The 17474-nt window shown below is 39.6% G+C and overlaps 1 protein-coding gene across 1 annotated transcript in view; it reads left to right on the top strand.

Annotated features, from left to right (window-relative positions):
• Nucleotides 1–17474, top strand: part of sdk (sidekick cell adhesion molecule) — a 296130-nt gene that overhangs the window by 87141 nt on the left and 191515 nt on the right. Inside the window, exon 12 of the mRNA XM_080277849.1 lies at nt 16405–16601. Within this exon, the coding sequence (XP_080133975.1) occupies nt 16405–16601 (197 nt within the window). The remainder of the gene's footprint in view (nt 1–16404; nt 16602–17474) is intronic.

Genomic DNA, 17474 nt, shown 5'->3' with positions numbered 1-17474 from the left:
GAAATGTTGAAGGCCTCAGGCGATATAGGGGTGAGTTTAGTCACTGACCTGATAAATAGGATTATTTATGAGTGTGTTGTCCCAGATGATTGGCTGAAGAGTGTAATTGTAAATGTGTATAAAGGGAAGGGTGATGCCCTGGAAAGAGGGAATTATAGAGGTATAAAGCTTTTAGATCAGATAATGAGGGTAATGGAGAGAGTTTTAGAAGGTATGATTAGAGAAAGAGTGAATATTGATGAGATGCAGTTTGGGTTTATGCCAGGTAGGGGGACCAATGATGCCATATTCATTGTTCGACAGCTTCAGGAAAAATATATTGGTAGGAGAAGGGATCTTTATTTTGTTTTTGTTGATTTGGAAAAGGCCTTTGACAGAGTCCCTAGAGAGGTGGTGAAGTGGGCAATGAGAAAGCTTGGCTTGGAGGAGTGGCTGGTTAGGGTGGTTATGGCCATGTATGTGGGTGCTCACACCCAGGTGAGAGTGAATGGAGATTTGAGTGATGAGTTTTCCGTGAATGTTGGTGTGCATCAGGGGTCAGTCTTGAGTCCCATGTTGTTTATCATGGTACTTGAAGCCCTTTCACGTGACTTTAGAAACGGACTCCCGTGGGAGTTGTTGTATGCTGATGATTTGGTGTTCATTGCAGAGAATGAAAGGGAGGCGGAGGAAAGGTTTAGGAAGTGGAGAGATGGTATGGGGCAAAAGGGTTTAAGGGTAAATGCAGATAAAACAAAAGTGATGATATCTAGGGTTGGTGGCGGTACTGTCAAAGACGAGGGAGAGTGGCCATGTGCAGTTTGCCACAAGGGCGTGGGAAGTAATTCCATCTTGTGCGGTGTGTGTGATAAATGGGTGCATAAGAGATGTAGTGGTATCAGAGGTAGACTGCGAGATAATGCTGATTTTATGTGTACGGCGTGCCGGGGTGAGCAGGTGGAGATCGTCAGACGTGAAAGAATTGAACTTGCTGGTGAATCTCTTGAGTGTGTGGAAGAGTTTTGTTATTTAGGAGACATGTTGTGTGCTGGAGGTGGGGCTGGAGCTAGCTCTGTGGCTAGGGTGAGAAGTGGTTGGAAGAAGTTCAGGGAGCTCTTGCCTCTCCTGACATTGAGGGGGCTCTCCCTACGTGCTAAGGGGTCTTTGTATGCAGCGTGTGTTAGGAGTGTAATGCTGTATGGCAGTGAGACCTGGGCAGTGAAGGAGGAAGACATTCGCCAGCTCAGACGTACAGAAATGACAATGATTAGGTGGATGTGCAGTGCGTCCCTGCGTCCAAGGCCTGGAGGGGCTGGGTTTACAATGGAAGAGTTGAGAGGTAGGATGGGACTGGAGTGTATTGGTGTTGTGATGAGGAGAGGTAGATTGAGGTGGTTTGGACATGTGGAGAGGATGGGGGATGATAGTTGGGTGAGGAAGGTGAGAAGTGTTAATATTGGGGGTGGGGTTATGAGGGGTAGACCGAGAAAGACATGGGACGAGGTCATTAAGTGTGACCTTAGGGTTAAGGGACTGAACAGGGAGGCTGCAATGGATCGTGCAGCATGGAGAGCCGCCATTAGGTGACCAAGGCCGACACATGCAAGCATGTTGGAGCCTTTAAAAACGAACGAAAACGAACGAATCTACCATTTTTATCTTTCACTCCCCTGCTAACATCACTTCCACCCTGTCTTACTCTTTTCACCTCTTTCCAGAACATTTTCTTACTTCCACTTTACACTCAAATTCCTTCCAAATTCCTCATCCACTCTCTTCTTACTCTCTCTTACTAATCTTTTCACCTCTCTCTTTCTTTCTACATATAACTCTCTCTTCCGCCTCTCAACTTCTTCCACGCCCCTATTTCTCACCCATTCATTGTATGCTTTCTTCGTTTGTGCCACAGCCTGTCTCACCTCTTCATTCCACCACACTGTTCCCCCTCCGTCTTCTCTTCATCCCATACACCACATCACATGCTTATTACAGAAAAAAAAAAAAAAAAAAATCAAAGTGCGGTAACCATTGCCAATGAGTTCATTACACCAAGGAATTCATCCATCCATCCATCACCCAATCCTACATTGCCCCATGAGGAGCGTAGGAGCCCGGGGCTAGGCAGTTAGGCCTGACATTTAAGATGAGAATGACCAGTCTCACTCATCCCTGAGTGGCATTACATGAGCAATCAACCCCAACCACCCCCTGGATATAAACCTTGACTGGCTCAATCCGATTGGAGCGCAATAATTACCCACTAAACCACCAGGCGCCAAAATTTGGTCATATGGTTACCACCCAGCATAGTACAGTACATGGTTTCCTGGTGTACAGGAAACCATTTGGCTTGTCACTCAGTGTAGAGTCACCCACAGGCTGAAGGAAGAGGAAAGAATGAAGGAAAGAAAGACAGAAGAGTGAGTGTAAAGTCACCTGTAGGCAAAAGGACAAGGAAAGAATGAAGGAAAGAAAGACAGAAGAGAATGGAAGGAAAGAAGGATGGAGAGGAAAGGGCAGATACCCGAGAGCAGCACTACATCGAGTGAGTGGATGGTGAGCACCCCCACCTACCACAATCCAAGGAATTCATTCAGTAGTTTATTTATAGAAGGAGAGTCAAGCACAAGTACAGTAGACCCTTTTTATCTGCGGAATTTGCATCCTCGGACTTAAGATTCCGCAGATCAATTAAGTTACATTGTATACTGTACTATACACTGTAACATAATTTGAAATTGGCACACAATGCGCACTTCTTTTGTTGCTACAGTTAGCATACCCACATCCACGGGCATTCCTGCCACTCCGCCAGTCTTATTGTAAACACCAATCAGTTCGTTACGTACATTGTCATCACCCTTCTCGTGTTTACAGCCCTAATGTACTTCATTGTGTAAGTGAAAAATGACTCCCAAGAAACAAGTAGAGAATAAAAGCAATCCTTCTAAGCCAAAGAGAGAGCGTAAGGTGTTATCTGGCGTCCTGTCAGAAGGGTCAGACTAGACTCACAGCTTACCTACAGTGCCGTCACATCTCATCGCCTCACCACGTTGGCACTGTAGGAACTGTACTACAATCATCATCGTCATCCTACAGCAATCATTGTCATATATACAGCAATCATCATCATCATACAGCAATCGTCATCATTGTACAAAGGTTATGAAGAGAACACACAGTCTTTTGGTGAGTGTTAATATGTATTTGGAATATTTTAAAGTACTGTATGTTTTTATTTTTTCAGGGATGTTCTTAGCTTATGTTGAAGTAATATGCCATTTTGTGATGATGACTTGAGTATCCATGGAATTTGCCTTCCACAGGGGTCTCGGGAACCTAACCCCCGTGGATAACGAGGGTCTACTGTAATCCAGTTTCACCTCTATTTGTTCGTAAGTACTTGATTTTCCCACACATTGCACTCTTTTTTTTTTTTTTTTTTTTTTTTTTTCCCAATGTGCAGCAGTGGTCTTTTCATCAAAAGGTATTTTTGATCTTCTTGCTTTTCATGTAGTTTCACAGCTTGAGCTGTTCATAAAAGAAGGTTATCAATACTCTTTTCATTCAACTTGAGCCTAGTGGACCACCATTATAGTAACAGGAGGAAAGAAAAAAGTTGGCAGATAATTAGGTAAACAGGGACAAAATAAGAGAGGGGGGGGTGCTACAGCTCTGGATTGTGTAACCTTCCCCTGTGACAGCCAGGCATTTATCCATCTGTCCATCTGAAACTGAAGCATTGTCTCTGGGCCAATGACAAACATATGAAGACTCATATACCCATGCCTACTTATGGTGTGAAAGGAAAAGCTGATGTAGTACTGTAGTTCAGGTACCCGAATATTTTTATTGTGTGTTTTGGCAGATGATTTGTTGTTTGCCAACTTTTATCTTCCTCCCTGTTATCATAGTAGGGCCAATTAGGCTCTGGTTGGAAGAACAGTGTGTTTTGATGACCTTCTTTTATGAATGACAGAACAATTTTAAAATTACATGAAAAACTGAAGGTTCACTAACAGCTTTTAAAGAAGCCACTGATGCATGTTTTGCATATTTGAAAAATCTCTCTGATAGAATTCAAAATCAGGTAATAGCCAAGTGTGGGAAAACCTAGTACTAATGAACAAATATCAAAGGACAACCTGCACTACTTTTGTGTAATTCTCCTATAAATAATATATGCCATGTACTGTGTTGCTTGAAAGAATGAACAGGTTGGGGATGTTTACCCTACTTGATTATATTTTCTGCAGTACATATATGTGTTCTTAAATATCACACCCTTTTCCATACAAACAACAGGTGTCATAAAATAAAGGAAACAAGCAAATCAGCTTATCTTTACAGGTATGGGTAATGGTGTGACTTTAATATAGTAATCCCACAATTATCCGGACGCTCCGTATCCAGTCATGCTCTGTATATGGACGTTAGGCCTTGGCTTTGTTAGATTCTATCTATCTATCTATTGCCAGATGCCTCAATCCCGTTTGGGGGTGGCCACAAACAAATCGCCTCCAAGTCGCCCTGTCCCCCGCCATTTCACTGCCCTGCTCCCAACTCACACCCCCCTCTCTCATATACCTCTCCACCCCATCCCTCCATCTCATCCTCGGCCTCCCCCTCCACCTCACTCACATACACTCTCTTCGTCAGTCTTTCACCCTCCATCCTCTCCACATGGCCAAACCACCTCAGTGTGTTCCTCCTAACGCTTCCTATCACATCCACATCAACACCACAACGTTCCTTTATATCCTCATTCGTCAGCCTATCTCTCCATGTGACTCCACAGGCTCCTCTTAAATAACTCATTTCCACTGCTCTCACTCTTGACTTGTGTCCTTCCAACAACGTCCAAGCTTCACTTCCGTACGTTAGAGTTGGTATCACAATACTGTCATGTAGTAACTTTTTCACTTCCATGCTCACTTCCCTGTTTCTTATCACTGCTTTCAAAGAACCAGCAACCTTTCGTCCCTGCTGTACCCTTTCAAGCACTTCACCCGGATTTATTTGCCCTTAACCAGACATACCGTATAAGTTTCGGCTTTGGCGGCTGGCTGGCCTACAAAGTACGAAAAGTCCGTTGGGTGGCTTGCTGGCCTCTCTGTTTCTGCATGGGAAATAGACCATAACCCACGAGCTGAGCTAAAATGGCTATCCAGGTACCGTATGGTGAAAGTCGTCTGGCCACCAGGATCACTTGTAACGTACTGCCAGCATGCGAGAGATACCGATTGCAGCCCATAAGCTGACTTCTAACACCCATCTGTCATCCCACCAAATAGCCAAAGTCACTGGCAGCCAGGGTCACTGGTAACATACCACCAACATGTGAGTAATACCAACCGCAACCCACAAGCAGACTGAAAACACCCGTCCACCTCCTCACTGAATGGTGAAAGCCCTCTGGCCAGCCTCGCTCCCACTCCCCATCCCTCCTCCATCCCCTTCCATGCTCCCTGCTGCCAGGACCCAGGCTTATCTCCCTTTTCTCCCTGTCCCTCAGTCCTATCCCACCATGATGACTACTATCCACTAATCAGTTTTTGAAGTTTTTGGTGATTTATTCAAATACTATTGGTCGTATCAAAATTCCAAAAACACCACAAGGAAGCTCATGAAATTCTTTATCCAGATATATGCTTAACTCTTACACAGTGCGGGCAGAATTTTGCACTAGGTGAAGAGCTCAATGAAGCAGCTGAAAAATGGGAAAACAGATGGGGTTGATGAAGTGTAGGCAGAGATGGTTAAGTGTTATGGGGAGAGTGGAATGAAGTGCTTGTTGGAGATACTGTAAGAAGGCATGGATGAGTGCAACTGTGCCAGTAGAGTGGATAAAGACATTGATTGTACCCCTGTACAAAAATAAAGGTGAGCAAAGTGAGCACAAGAATTATTGTGGCATAAGTTTATTGAGTGTTGTAGGGAAGGTGTATAGAAGAGTTATTATAGAGGAAGTAAGAGAGAAATCAGAAGTCCTAATGAGTGACGAACAGGATGGCTTTAGGAGTGGCAGAGGATGTATGGATCAAATGTTTGCAGTGAGGCAGATAGTGGAGAAGCCTTGTGAGAAGGACAATAAGGTGTTTTTGGCATTTGTGGATCTGGAAAAAGCATACAACAAAGTACACAGAGAAGGATTTTGGAAGGTTTTTCGCATGTATGGTGTAAATGATAAGCTGCTAGATGTCGTTAAAAATTTTTATGACGGTAGTGAGACGTGTAAGGGTAAATGGGCATCTAAGTGAATGGTTCATGATCAGCGTAGACATGTGACAAGGTTGTGTGATGTCCCCATGGTTGTTCAATACACAGCGTATGTGGATGGAGTGATGAGAGAAATGAAAACACGAGTAATGGAGAGGGGGATGGTGTAGATAAAGAATGATGATGGATGGAAATTCTCAAATTTGTTGTATGTTGATGATGCAGTGCTACTTGCAAATACCAGACAAGAGCTGAGTAGACTTGTGCAGAGTTTTGTAGATGTCTGTGAGCATCATGCCTTGAGAGTAAATGTAGAAAAGGGTAAAGTGATGGTTATTGAGAGAGAAGGTGATTCCCAGTGTGATGTTACAACAAACTGAGAGAGATTGGAATTGGTGAGAGAGTTCAGGTACCTGGATACAGTGATAGAAAAGAGAGGAAATGTACAAAAGAAGTGGAAAGTAGAGTGACTCAAGGAAGGAAAGTAGCCGGTGCTATGAAAGCCATGATAAGAAACAGGGCTTGAGTGTTGCATCTGCACAAAACCTGCATGAGGAGTGTTAGTGTCAACTTTAACATACAGATGCTAGTCTGTGGTGTGACATAAAAATGAAAAGACAAGAGTGAGAGCAGTGGAGATGAGATTGCTGAGGAATGTACATGGAGTACAGAGAGTGGATAGGGTACAGAATAATGTGATACATGAAAAATGTGTTGTGAGGAAGTCTATGGACACCAGAATCGAAGAGAATGTACTGAGATGGTTTGGTCATGTGAAGAGAATGTATGACAATAGAGTGCTGAAAAAAGTATATCTGAGTGAATCTGAAGGAGGGAGAAGGTGAGGTAGGCCAAGAAGAAGGTGGATTGATATGGTGCATGAGTGTGTGAGGAAATCAGGTGTAGAAGTTGGTGAGGCTAAGGGACTGACAAAAGACTGAGCTGGATGGATGAATTTTGTGAGGAGAAGTTCATAACCAGGGATTTGGCACCCCGTTTTAATATGACAGCATTCAGGTTGGCTCTATCAGATAAGTATATGAGAAGCTACAGAACATGGTGAAATTTTTTTGGCCTATCTGATGGAGTCAGGATTTCGAGGGCCTGAGTGATGAGTGAATGGAATTGGAGCTCACTGAATTTGGCAAACTTTGGCTGTCTGGATGTTGCTACTCCTCACCCTGCCATAGGATGGGAAAGGAGGTCCAGATGATGATGCTGATGGTGATGATTTTTTACTCTTCAACAACTTTATTTTTGCTGCCTTTCTATACTTTTACTCATCAGTTTTGTGTGTTTTGATTAGCTTATAGTATAAACAACAGTTAAGATGATGGTATACAGTTTATTCCAATATACTGTAACCAATTTTGGGGGGCTTATTTGGTCATGGATGTGTGTGTGTGTGTGTGTGTGTGTGTGTGTGTGTGTGTTCTTACCTAATTGTTCTTACCTAATTGTATCTTTACAGGAATGAGTCAAGCTCGTACTGTCCCGTGTCTTTGACCATATTTATCGTACATATCCTTAAATTTGTGAATTGTTTTGGCACACACAATTTCATTCGGTAGTGCATTCCATTGATCAGTTGCTCTGTTTGGGAAACTGAATTTCCTTACGTCTTTATCACCTCTCTTCTTATGCAGTTTTTTGCAGTGTCCTCTTGCTGATGCTTCTCCATATGTTAAGTAATCATTTATGTCTATTTTCTCCTTTCCTGATATGCACTTATATAGCATTATCATGTCACCTCTTTTCCTTCTCTCCTGTAGTGTTGGTAGATTCAGTTTATTTAGTCTTTCTTCGTAGCTTAGGTCCCTTAAGCTTGGTATCCATCTTGTAGCGGCCCTTTGAACTTTTTCAATCTTGTCTATATGCTTTTTGAGATGAGGACTCCAGACTGTTGATGCATATTCCAGGGTTGGTCTAATGAATGATGTTATTATCCTTCTTAGCATGTCTTCATTTATGTATGTGAATGCTATTCTCATATTTGCAAGCAGTGTATACATGTTCCGTACCTTCTCACTGATGTGGTCAACCGGAGATAGTCTGTTATTGATAATCACACCTAGGTCTTTCTCTCTTTCTGATGTGTATAGGGTTTTATTTCCTAACTTATAATCCTAATCAGGTCTTTTTCCACTTTTACCAAACTTGATTACATGACACTTGTCCACATTGAATTCCATTTGCCATGTACTACTCCATTCATGAAGTTTATTTAATTCTTCTTGTACCTCCCTACAAGAGTCTGTGCTAGTAATTCTCCTTTGTATTTTTGCATCATCTGCAAACATATTCAGATAGCCCTCATTTCCAGTGTTACTGTTTATATCATTTATGTACACTAAAAACATGATTGGTGCCAGCACCGAACCCTGTGGTACTCCACTAGTCACTTCTTTCCATGATGAGTAGTTTCCTCTTAGTACTGTCCTCATTTCTCTTTTTATGAGAAAGTCTTGCATCCAACAAAACAGTTTGCCTCGAATTCCTCCTTGATGGTACAGCTTCCATAAAAGTCTTTGGTGTGGTACTGTGTCAAAAGATTTCTTGAAATCTAAATAGATACTGTCCACCCATCCTTCCCTTTCCTGTATTGTTTTTGTTACTGTCATAGTAGCTCAACAGATTAGTAACACGTGATTTTCCTTTTCTGAAACCAAACTGTCTTTCTGTTATCATACTGTGTTCTTCTAGATGATTTACCCAAGCTTTTCTTATAAGTTTTTCTAATACCTTGCTTACAACACTGGTCAGTGATACTGGTCGGTAATTGAGAGGATTTTGTCTATTTCCTTTCTTGAATAAGGGGACTATATTTGCTTTTTTCCAAATATCAGGTAGTTTCCCTTGACTCAAGAATTTCTTGAAAATTAAAAAGAATGGTTTACTTAACTCCTTTGCACATTCTCGTAACACCCAACATGAAATTTCATCAGGACCACTTGCTTTTCCTCTGTCTAATCTACTTAACTCCTCCTGTATTACTTTTTCTGCTATTTGTATATCTGGTAGTATGTGTGGACATGCGTGTTCCACATAGTCCCTCTCAAAATTTTTTTCTTCTGTAAAAACTAATTGGAAATTCTTATTTAGTGCTTCACAAATATCTTTCTCTTGTGTATAAGTGATTCCCTCGTCCGTAATGGATTGTATTATATCTTTTACTTTGGTTTTGCTTCTGATATAGCTGTAAAACAGCTTTGGTTGATCACTACTTTCATTTATTATATCCTCCTCAAACTGTTTTTGGGCTTCCCTCCTTATTCTTGTATAGTCGTTTCTTGCCTGTTTGTAATTATTATACGCCCTTTCACTATTGTGTCTTCTGTATCTATTCCACAACAAATCTCTTCTTTCTTTTGATTTTTTACATTCTTTATTGAACCATTTCTGTATTTTCTTATCTGCTTCTTTGTGCTGTGGGATGTACTTCTGGACTCCTATTTCATAAAATTCACAAAATTTTTTATATACAGCATTTAAATCTTGTCCTCTAAGCTCATTTTCCCAATCAACTTCTAAGAAATACTTCTTTAGGTCTTGATAATTTCCCTTTTTATAGTTTATGTTCTTTTTGTAACTGTCATTGTTGTTTACTATGTCATATGCTATCCTGAAGTTATAATTTAGTACTGCATGATCGCTTTTGCCGAGTGGAGGGTGATATATTAAACTGTCAATGTCATTTTCTTGCCTAGTAAATATTAGATCTAGCACTGAAGGTACATCAAGTCCTCTTTTTCTAGTGGTTTCCCTCACATGTTGCGTTAAGAAAAACTCATGTACGAGATCCAGGAGCTTTTGGTCCCAACAGCTTTCTTGGCTATTTAAATCTAGAGTATTCCAATTTATATTTGTATTGAAGTCCCCCGTTAGTATAATTCTTTCCGATTTCTCTTCCATTTTATGTAGCAATGATCTTACACTCTGAATTGTACTCTCTGCCAGGTCCTCATATTCGTCTCTTTCCCATGTGTTTGATCTGGGTGGCATATACAAATTGGCTACAATTACTTTACCTTCAGATGTGTCGATCTCTACTGCAATCAGTTCTACTTGTGATGGTATATCTAGGTTTATTTCCTTGACTTTTAGATTTTTCTTAGTTAATATTATAATTCCTCCTCCTTTTTTTAAATTTCTGTCTCTTCTCCATATATTGTATTCCTCTAAGTTTAGTATGTCATTGGATATCCTTGGTGTTAATTTTGTCTCAGTTAGGCATATTATTTGTGGTTCATTTTCTCTGACATAATCATTCATCTCTAGTAATTTAGATACCATTCCATCCACATTTGAGTCAATCAATCAATCAATCATTTCCTGTGGCACCCCACGGGATGCATAGGGCCTCAATGAACTCTCTCCACCAATATTTGTCTCTTGCCATCTCCTTCAGGTCCCACCAACACTCCTCTCCTGCTTCTTTTTTCATTGTCCTCAACCAGGTTTCCCTCGGCCTACCTCTACCTCTTCTTCCTCTAGCAATCCACTCTGGCACATCCTGTATTAAACAACCTTCTTTTCTGTATTTGTGCCCCAGCCACTTCCAGCGAGACAGTCTCACATATTCATTAACTGGTTCCACTCTCGTAATATCCCTTACTCTTTCATTTGTAACTCTGTCTTGCCACTTTACCCCAAGAATCCTTCTCAGTATTTTATTCTCAAATCCTAATACTTTCTGATCTGTTGCAATTGTACTGTACCATGACTCATGCCCTTAAATTAAAATTGGTCTAACCATGGACTTGTAAATTTTCACTTTAGTATGTACCGAAAGCATATTATTATTCCAAACAGATTTCAACATTCCAACAGCTCGCCAAGCCTGTCTAATCCTCTACTCAATTTCATTGTTTAATGATCCATTAGATGATGCAATCGTTCCCAGATATTTAAAGTTTTCTACATTCTTCACCACATTATTCCCAATTACACAATCGATTTGGTTCTCCACGTTCATATTAATAATTTCAGTCTTTCCACAATTTATTACCAATCCCACTTTTTCTCATTCCTCCACCAGACAATCGAGCACCCTCTGCATCTCGTAAATACTTCCACAAATCAGTACAATATCATCAGCATAGTCCAAATCCATCAGCTTCTTCTTTTCTGTCCAGTTAATTCCTGCACCTGTTCTCCTTACAACCTTTTTCATAACATAATCCATAACCAAAACAAACAACAATGGTGAAAGAACTCCTCCTTGAATCACTCCTGACCTAACTTGAAATGGATCACTCAAAGAACCACCCACCATTACCTTACAAAAAGTACCTTCATGCAGGCTTCTAATAATATTTACAAACTTTTCTGGTATTCCATAGAATCTCATAATTTTCAACATAGCTCCATGTGAAACACTATCAAACGCCTTTTCAGAATCCACAAAACACATGTTAAGTGGCATTTTCATCTCATTAGCTTGTTGCATTAGATGCCTTACAATAAAAATCTGATCATTACAACCTCGACCCTTTCTAAATCCCGCTTGTTCTTCTCTTAAAATTTTATCAATTACTGGCTCTATTCTGTTCAACAAGATTTTGGAAAAGACTTTTGCAACTACAGGTGTCAAAGTTATCCCCCTCCAATTGCCACACACACTTAAATCTCCCTTTTTTGGTATTTTTATAATCACTCCATTTTTCCACTCTTCTGGAATTCCACCATTATCCCAAGCCACATTAAAAAGTTTCAAAAGCGCATTCATCAACTCGTCATTTTCCACCTTAAGCATTTCAGGGAATATTCCATCCTCACCTGGATCCTTAAAATTCTTTAACTCCTTTATAGATTTTGCTACCTCTTCCAAAGTTATATCCCCTGTTTCTATCTGCAAATCTTATCATCTTGTTTATATACTTGTCATGACATGGTTCTACTAACTTCCTCCTTTTTCTTCCATCCTGTTTGTGTACCACTTTCGTACCTGCAATCCTATTACTTTGTAAAAAAATTTCTTCTTGTCCTCTTCTGATCTTCCCTCATTTTTTGTTTTTGCTTCCTCCCTTTTCTCTTTCAGTAATTCCAGTTCCTCTTGTGTTAGGCATCTTTTTATCCATACATTTTTGAGCTCCTCTTTTTCCATAAGATTCTTTGCCTTTTTTTGTATCTCTTCCACAGTGTTTACACTCTGGAAAGTCACCTTTAGAGGTCTTGTCTTGCTTTTCTCGTATTTCCCTAACCTTTTGTGTTCCTCTATGTCTTTACTACAGATTTCCTCTGATACTTCTTTCAGTAAGCTCATTACATTTGCCATCTCCTTTTTGTCTCTAGTGATCTTGTTTTTAATTTCTTCCTCTTCTATACCAGTGATTACCTTTGATTTATTTATTTCTACTGAATCTCTGACTAACTTTGGATTGTTTTGGATTATTCTTTTCACTTCCTTTTTAATGCTTTTTTCCTCCACCCTTGTTTCTAAGTCTATCTTTACTTTCACCATTTCAGCATACGTGGTTTCTACATCATTTTTGTAGCTTTGCACTGCTTCATTCACCTGTGTTATCTTCTCCTCAATATCACTGCTCTGGTCCATAAGACTGCTTGCTTGTCTAATTGTCTCTGTGTCATTTTTTAACTCTTCCATAACACTCTCGTGATTGACTACTGTACTTCCCATTTCACTCTCTTCCTAAGCGTATTCAATTCCACTGTTAGTTCACTGATGGTTGTGTCTTTCTTATTGGCCTCCCTTCCTAGTTTTTCTATCTCTTCCTTTTGCAAGTGCATTTGCTTCTTTATTTCATCAATTTCATTTTTGAAAGCCATTTCTAGTTTGTGTACACGTTCAACCAGTCTATTGTGAGTCTCCACTTCAACCAGTTCTTGGTAGAAATCATCATTTTGCTTTTTACTTTTATCCCTTTTCTTTTCCAAATTTGTTTTACTGAAGTATGTATCCATTTTGTGATACTAAATGAACAGAGTATGTACTTACAGAGTGTGCACGCTTTCCCCGTGTTGCTGTAGTATAAACAAACCCAGCTGACTCAACGCATCGTGGTTCTTTGTTGTTTGAACCAGTCTTATTTAAACTTATTATTTCTTTACCTTTTAATAATGAAAAATCATTTAGTCTAACCTGGTACAGAGCTTGACTCATTCAAAGATACTAATTTAGGTAATTGCCACTGTTTTGGTACGGAGCGCCGATGTCCGACGTCTGCATCTGATGACTCCCTGTGTGTGTGTGTGTGTGTGTGTGTGTGTGTGTGTGTGTGTGTGTGTGTGTAAATGTGTTCTTACCTAATTGTATCTTTACAGGAATGAGTCAAGCTCGTACTGTCCCGTGTCTTAAACCATATTTATCGTACATATCCTTAAATTTGTGAATTGTTTTGGCACACACTATTTCATTCGGTAGTGCATTCCATTGATCAATTGCTCTGTTTGGGAAACTGAATTTCCTTACGTCTTTATCACCTCTCTTCTTATGCAGTTTTTTGCAGTGTCCTCTTGCTGATGCTTCCCCATATGTTAAGTAATCATTTATGTCTATTTTCTCCTTCCCTGATATGCATTTATATAGCATTATCATGTCACCTCTTTTCCTTCTTTCCTGTAATGTTGGTAGATTCAGTTTATTTAGTCTTTCTTCGTAGCTTAGGTCCCTTAAGCTTGGTATCCATCTTGTAGTGGCCCTTTGAACTTTTTCAATCTTGTCTTTGTGTTTTTTGAGATGAGGACTCCAGACTACTGATGCATATTCCAGGGTTGGTCTAATGAATGATGTTCTTATCCTTCTTAGCATGTCTTCATTTATGTATGTGAATGCTATTCTCATATTTGCAAGCAGTGTATACATGTTCCGTACCTTCTCGCTGACGTGGTCAGCCGGAGATAGTCTGTTGTTGATAATCACACCTAGGTCCTTCTCTCTTTCTGATGTGTATAGGGTTTTATTTCCTAACTTATAATCCCAATCAGGTCTTTTTCCACTTATACCAAACTTGATTACATGACACTTGTCCACATTGAATTCCATTTGCCATGTATTACTCCATTCATGGAGTTTATTTAATTCTTCTTGTAGCTCTTTACAAGAGTCTGTGTTAGTAATTCTCCTTCGTATTTTTGCATCATCTGCAAACATTCAGATAGCTTTCATTTCCAGTGTTACTGTTTATATCATTTATATACACTAAAAACATGATTGGTGCCAGCACTGAACCCTGTGGTACTCCACTAGTCACTTTTTTCCATGATGAGTAGTTTCCCCTTAGTACTGTTCTCATTTCTCTTTTTATGAGAAAATCTTGCATCCAACAAAACAGTTTGCCTCGAATTCCTCCTTGATGGTACAGTTTCCATGAAAGTCTTTGGTGTGGTACTGTGTCAGATCCTTTCTTGAAATCTAAATAGATACTGTCCACCCATCCTTCTCTTTCCTGTATTGTGTTTGTTACTCTGTCATAGTAGCGCAACAGATTAGTAACACATGATTTTCCTTTTCTGAAACCAAACTGTCTTTTTGTTATCACACTGTGTTCTTCTAGATGATTTACCCAAGCTTTTCTAATACCTTGCTTACAACACTGGTCATTGATACTGGTCGGTAGTTGAGTGGATTTTGTCTATTTCCTTTCTTGAATAAGGGGACAATATTTGCTTTCTTCCAAGTATCAGGTAGTTTACCTTGACTCAAGGATTTCTTGAAAATTAAAAATAATGGTTTACTTAACTCCTTTGCACATTCTCGTAACACCCAACATGAAATTTCATCAGGACCACTTGCTTTTCCTCTGTCTAATTTACTTAACTCCTCCTGTATTACTTTTTCTGCTATTTGTATATCTGGTAGTATGTGTGGACATGCATGTTCCACATAGTCCCTCTCAAAATTTATTTCTTCTGTAAAAACTAATTGGAAATTCTTATTTAGTGCTTCACAAATATCTTTCTCTTGTGTATAAGTGATTCCCTCGTCCGTAATGGATTGTATTATATCTTTTATTTTGGTTTTGCTTCTGATATAGCTGTAAAACAGCTTTGGTTGATCACTACTTTTATTTATTATATCCTCCCCAAACTGTTTTTGGGCTTCCCTCCTTATTCTTGTATAGTCATTTCTTGCCTGTTTTTAATTATTATACGCCCTTTCACTATTGTGTCTTCTGTATCTATTCCACAACAAATCTCTTCTTTCTTTTGATTTTTTACATTCTGTGTGCACGCGCGCGCACCACAGAAGCAGCCATATCTCTATCCCAGAAACTTAGTTTTTGCAACCGTCTTCAGTTATTTTTTTTGTGTGGATTTTTGTTGTTTATGAATTGCTTTCTTAGTGTTTAGCATTACACTGAATATTCTCCTATGTGTTTTGATGTCTAAATACAGCTGAAAGACTGGAGAACAGTGCCAGAATTAAGAGGGGTACTGTACATAGTTTTTTTTTTTTTTTATGCATTGTTTTCGTAGTGTTTAGCATTATTTTGGATATTCCTGTGTGTGTTTTGATGTCTAAATATGGCAGAAAGACCAGAGAACACTGCCAATGTTAGAAGGGGTACTATGCATGCAGGTAGGGTTTTTGTATTTTTGTTGTTGTTAATGAAATGTTTTGTTAGTGTTTAGGATTATATTGCATATTGCAATGTGTGTTTTGATTTATAAATAGAGCTGAAAGACCGGAGAACATCGGCAAAATTAGGAAGGGTACTGTACATATTGGTAGGGTTGTGCATATTGGTATTTTTTTTTTTTTTTTTATGCATTGTTTTCTTTGTGTTTGGGATTATATTGCATATTCCAATGTGTGTTTTGATGTCTAAGTAGAGCCGAAAGGCCGCTGAACACTGCCAAAATTAGAAGGGGTACTGTGCATATTAGTAGTTTTGTTGTTGTTGTTTTTTTGTGCATTGTTCCCTTTGTGTTTAGGATTATTTTGCATATTGCAGTGTGTGTTTTGACGTCTAAAAACAGCCCAAAAACTGCAGAACAGTGCCTAAATTAGGAGGGGTATTGTACATATAGGCTGGGTATAGGTCAGGTATGGGTACATCATAGGATATTGCAACGCATCCGTACATTGCCCTTATCCTGATATGTCTTTGGCTCTGTTATGTTGGATAATCGAGGGATTACTATAGAGAGTTTTCTACAGTTTTAAGGTGGATATAAAAGCAAAAATAATGTTAAACAAAGCTACTTATAAAGAAGATCACCTGAATCTTACATTTATTTCAGTCCCAGATCCAGTAGAAAACCTGAAGTTTGAGGATATCAGCGATCGGTCAGTGCGTGTGTTGTGGGGTGAACCAAAACACAGTAATGGCATCTTGAAGGGGTACACTTTATCGTACATGGTGAAGGATGCTCCCCACACCAAGACAGTCCATAACCTCACTGCTGACGTTACCACCTACAGCATCACCGAACTTTCGGTAAGTGTGGAGGACCGTCTTGTATGGTAAATTGTCATTATAAGTCAGGAATGTGTTGCAGAATATCACGACTCTTGTCAAACAACTGTTGTTGTAAATTAGAAAAAATTAGTCATCATCATCATCATCATCATCATTGTAATTGTCATTATCATCAATCACCAATCAATATCATATTCATCATCATTCCACATCTTTTTCCTCTCCTGCAGTGGGGTGAGGTAGGATATAGAAAGCCAAGAAAAGAAATGAATATGGAAGTGGGAGAACCAATCAGCAGCATGCCCAATGAAATAGGCCACACACACATTCATTCACCCTTTAAGCTTCTGGATCCCTTGCTTCACCTGATAGGTACACTTATTCCACACATAACTTCACATTTACATGTCCCAGAAAGTCAGTCCTACAGCTGTTAAGTTAAAAGGGGGAACCAAACTTTGGTCATAACACTCCTCTGTACATAATTCATCCAGTCAGCTCTGTTCCTTGTCAGTTCCCTAGACTCATCAACTTCCATATCTCTCTCTCTCACGCACACACACCCTTCTTAGCATACCTTGCATCCTCCCACATTCAGACTTGCTCAAATGCACCCTTTTCACTACTGTATTCACACCTGTTATCTCCACATAAAATACATCTAAGCACATTCTCTTTGACTCAGGTGTCCACATACTTTTTTAAGCCACATCTTTGACGAACCACAATATTCTTTATCCTTTCCACTTACCATACTTCACATATTCTTGAACAGCCTCATCTCTACTTTTTTTCTCTTTACTTTTAATTTGTAAGCTACACAACAGTCTCACACCCATGTGTTGTTGGCACTGAAACTCCATTCTGAACATCATTTTTTACCCTTATCTG

This window comes from Coenobita brevimanus, chromosome 71, assembly GCF_032717465.1.
Source record: "Coenobita brevimanus isolate Jiangsu-jjx chromosome 71, ASM3271746v2, whole genome shotgun sequence".
Classification (NCBI taxonomy): Eukaryota; Metazoa; Arthropoda; class Malacostraca; order Decapoda; family Coenobitidae; genus Coenobita; species Coenobita brevimanus.
Note: the sequence above shows the minus strand (reverse complement) of the source record. Positions and strands in the feature narration are given on the sequence as shown.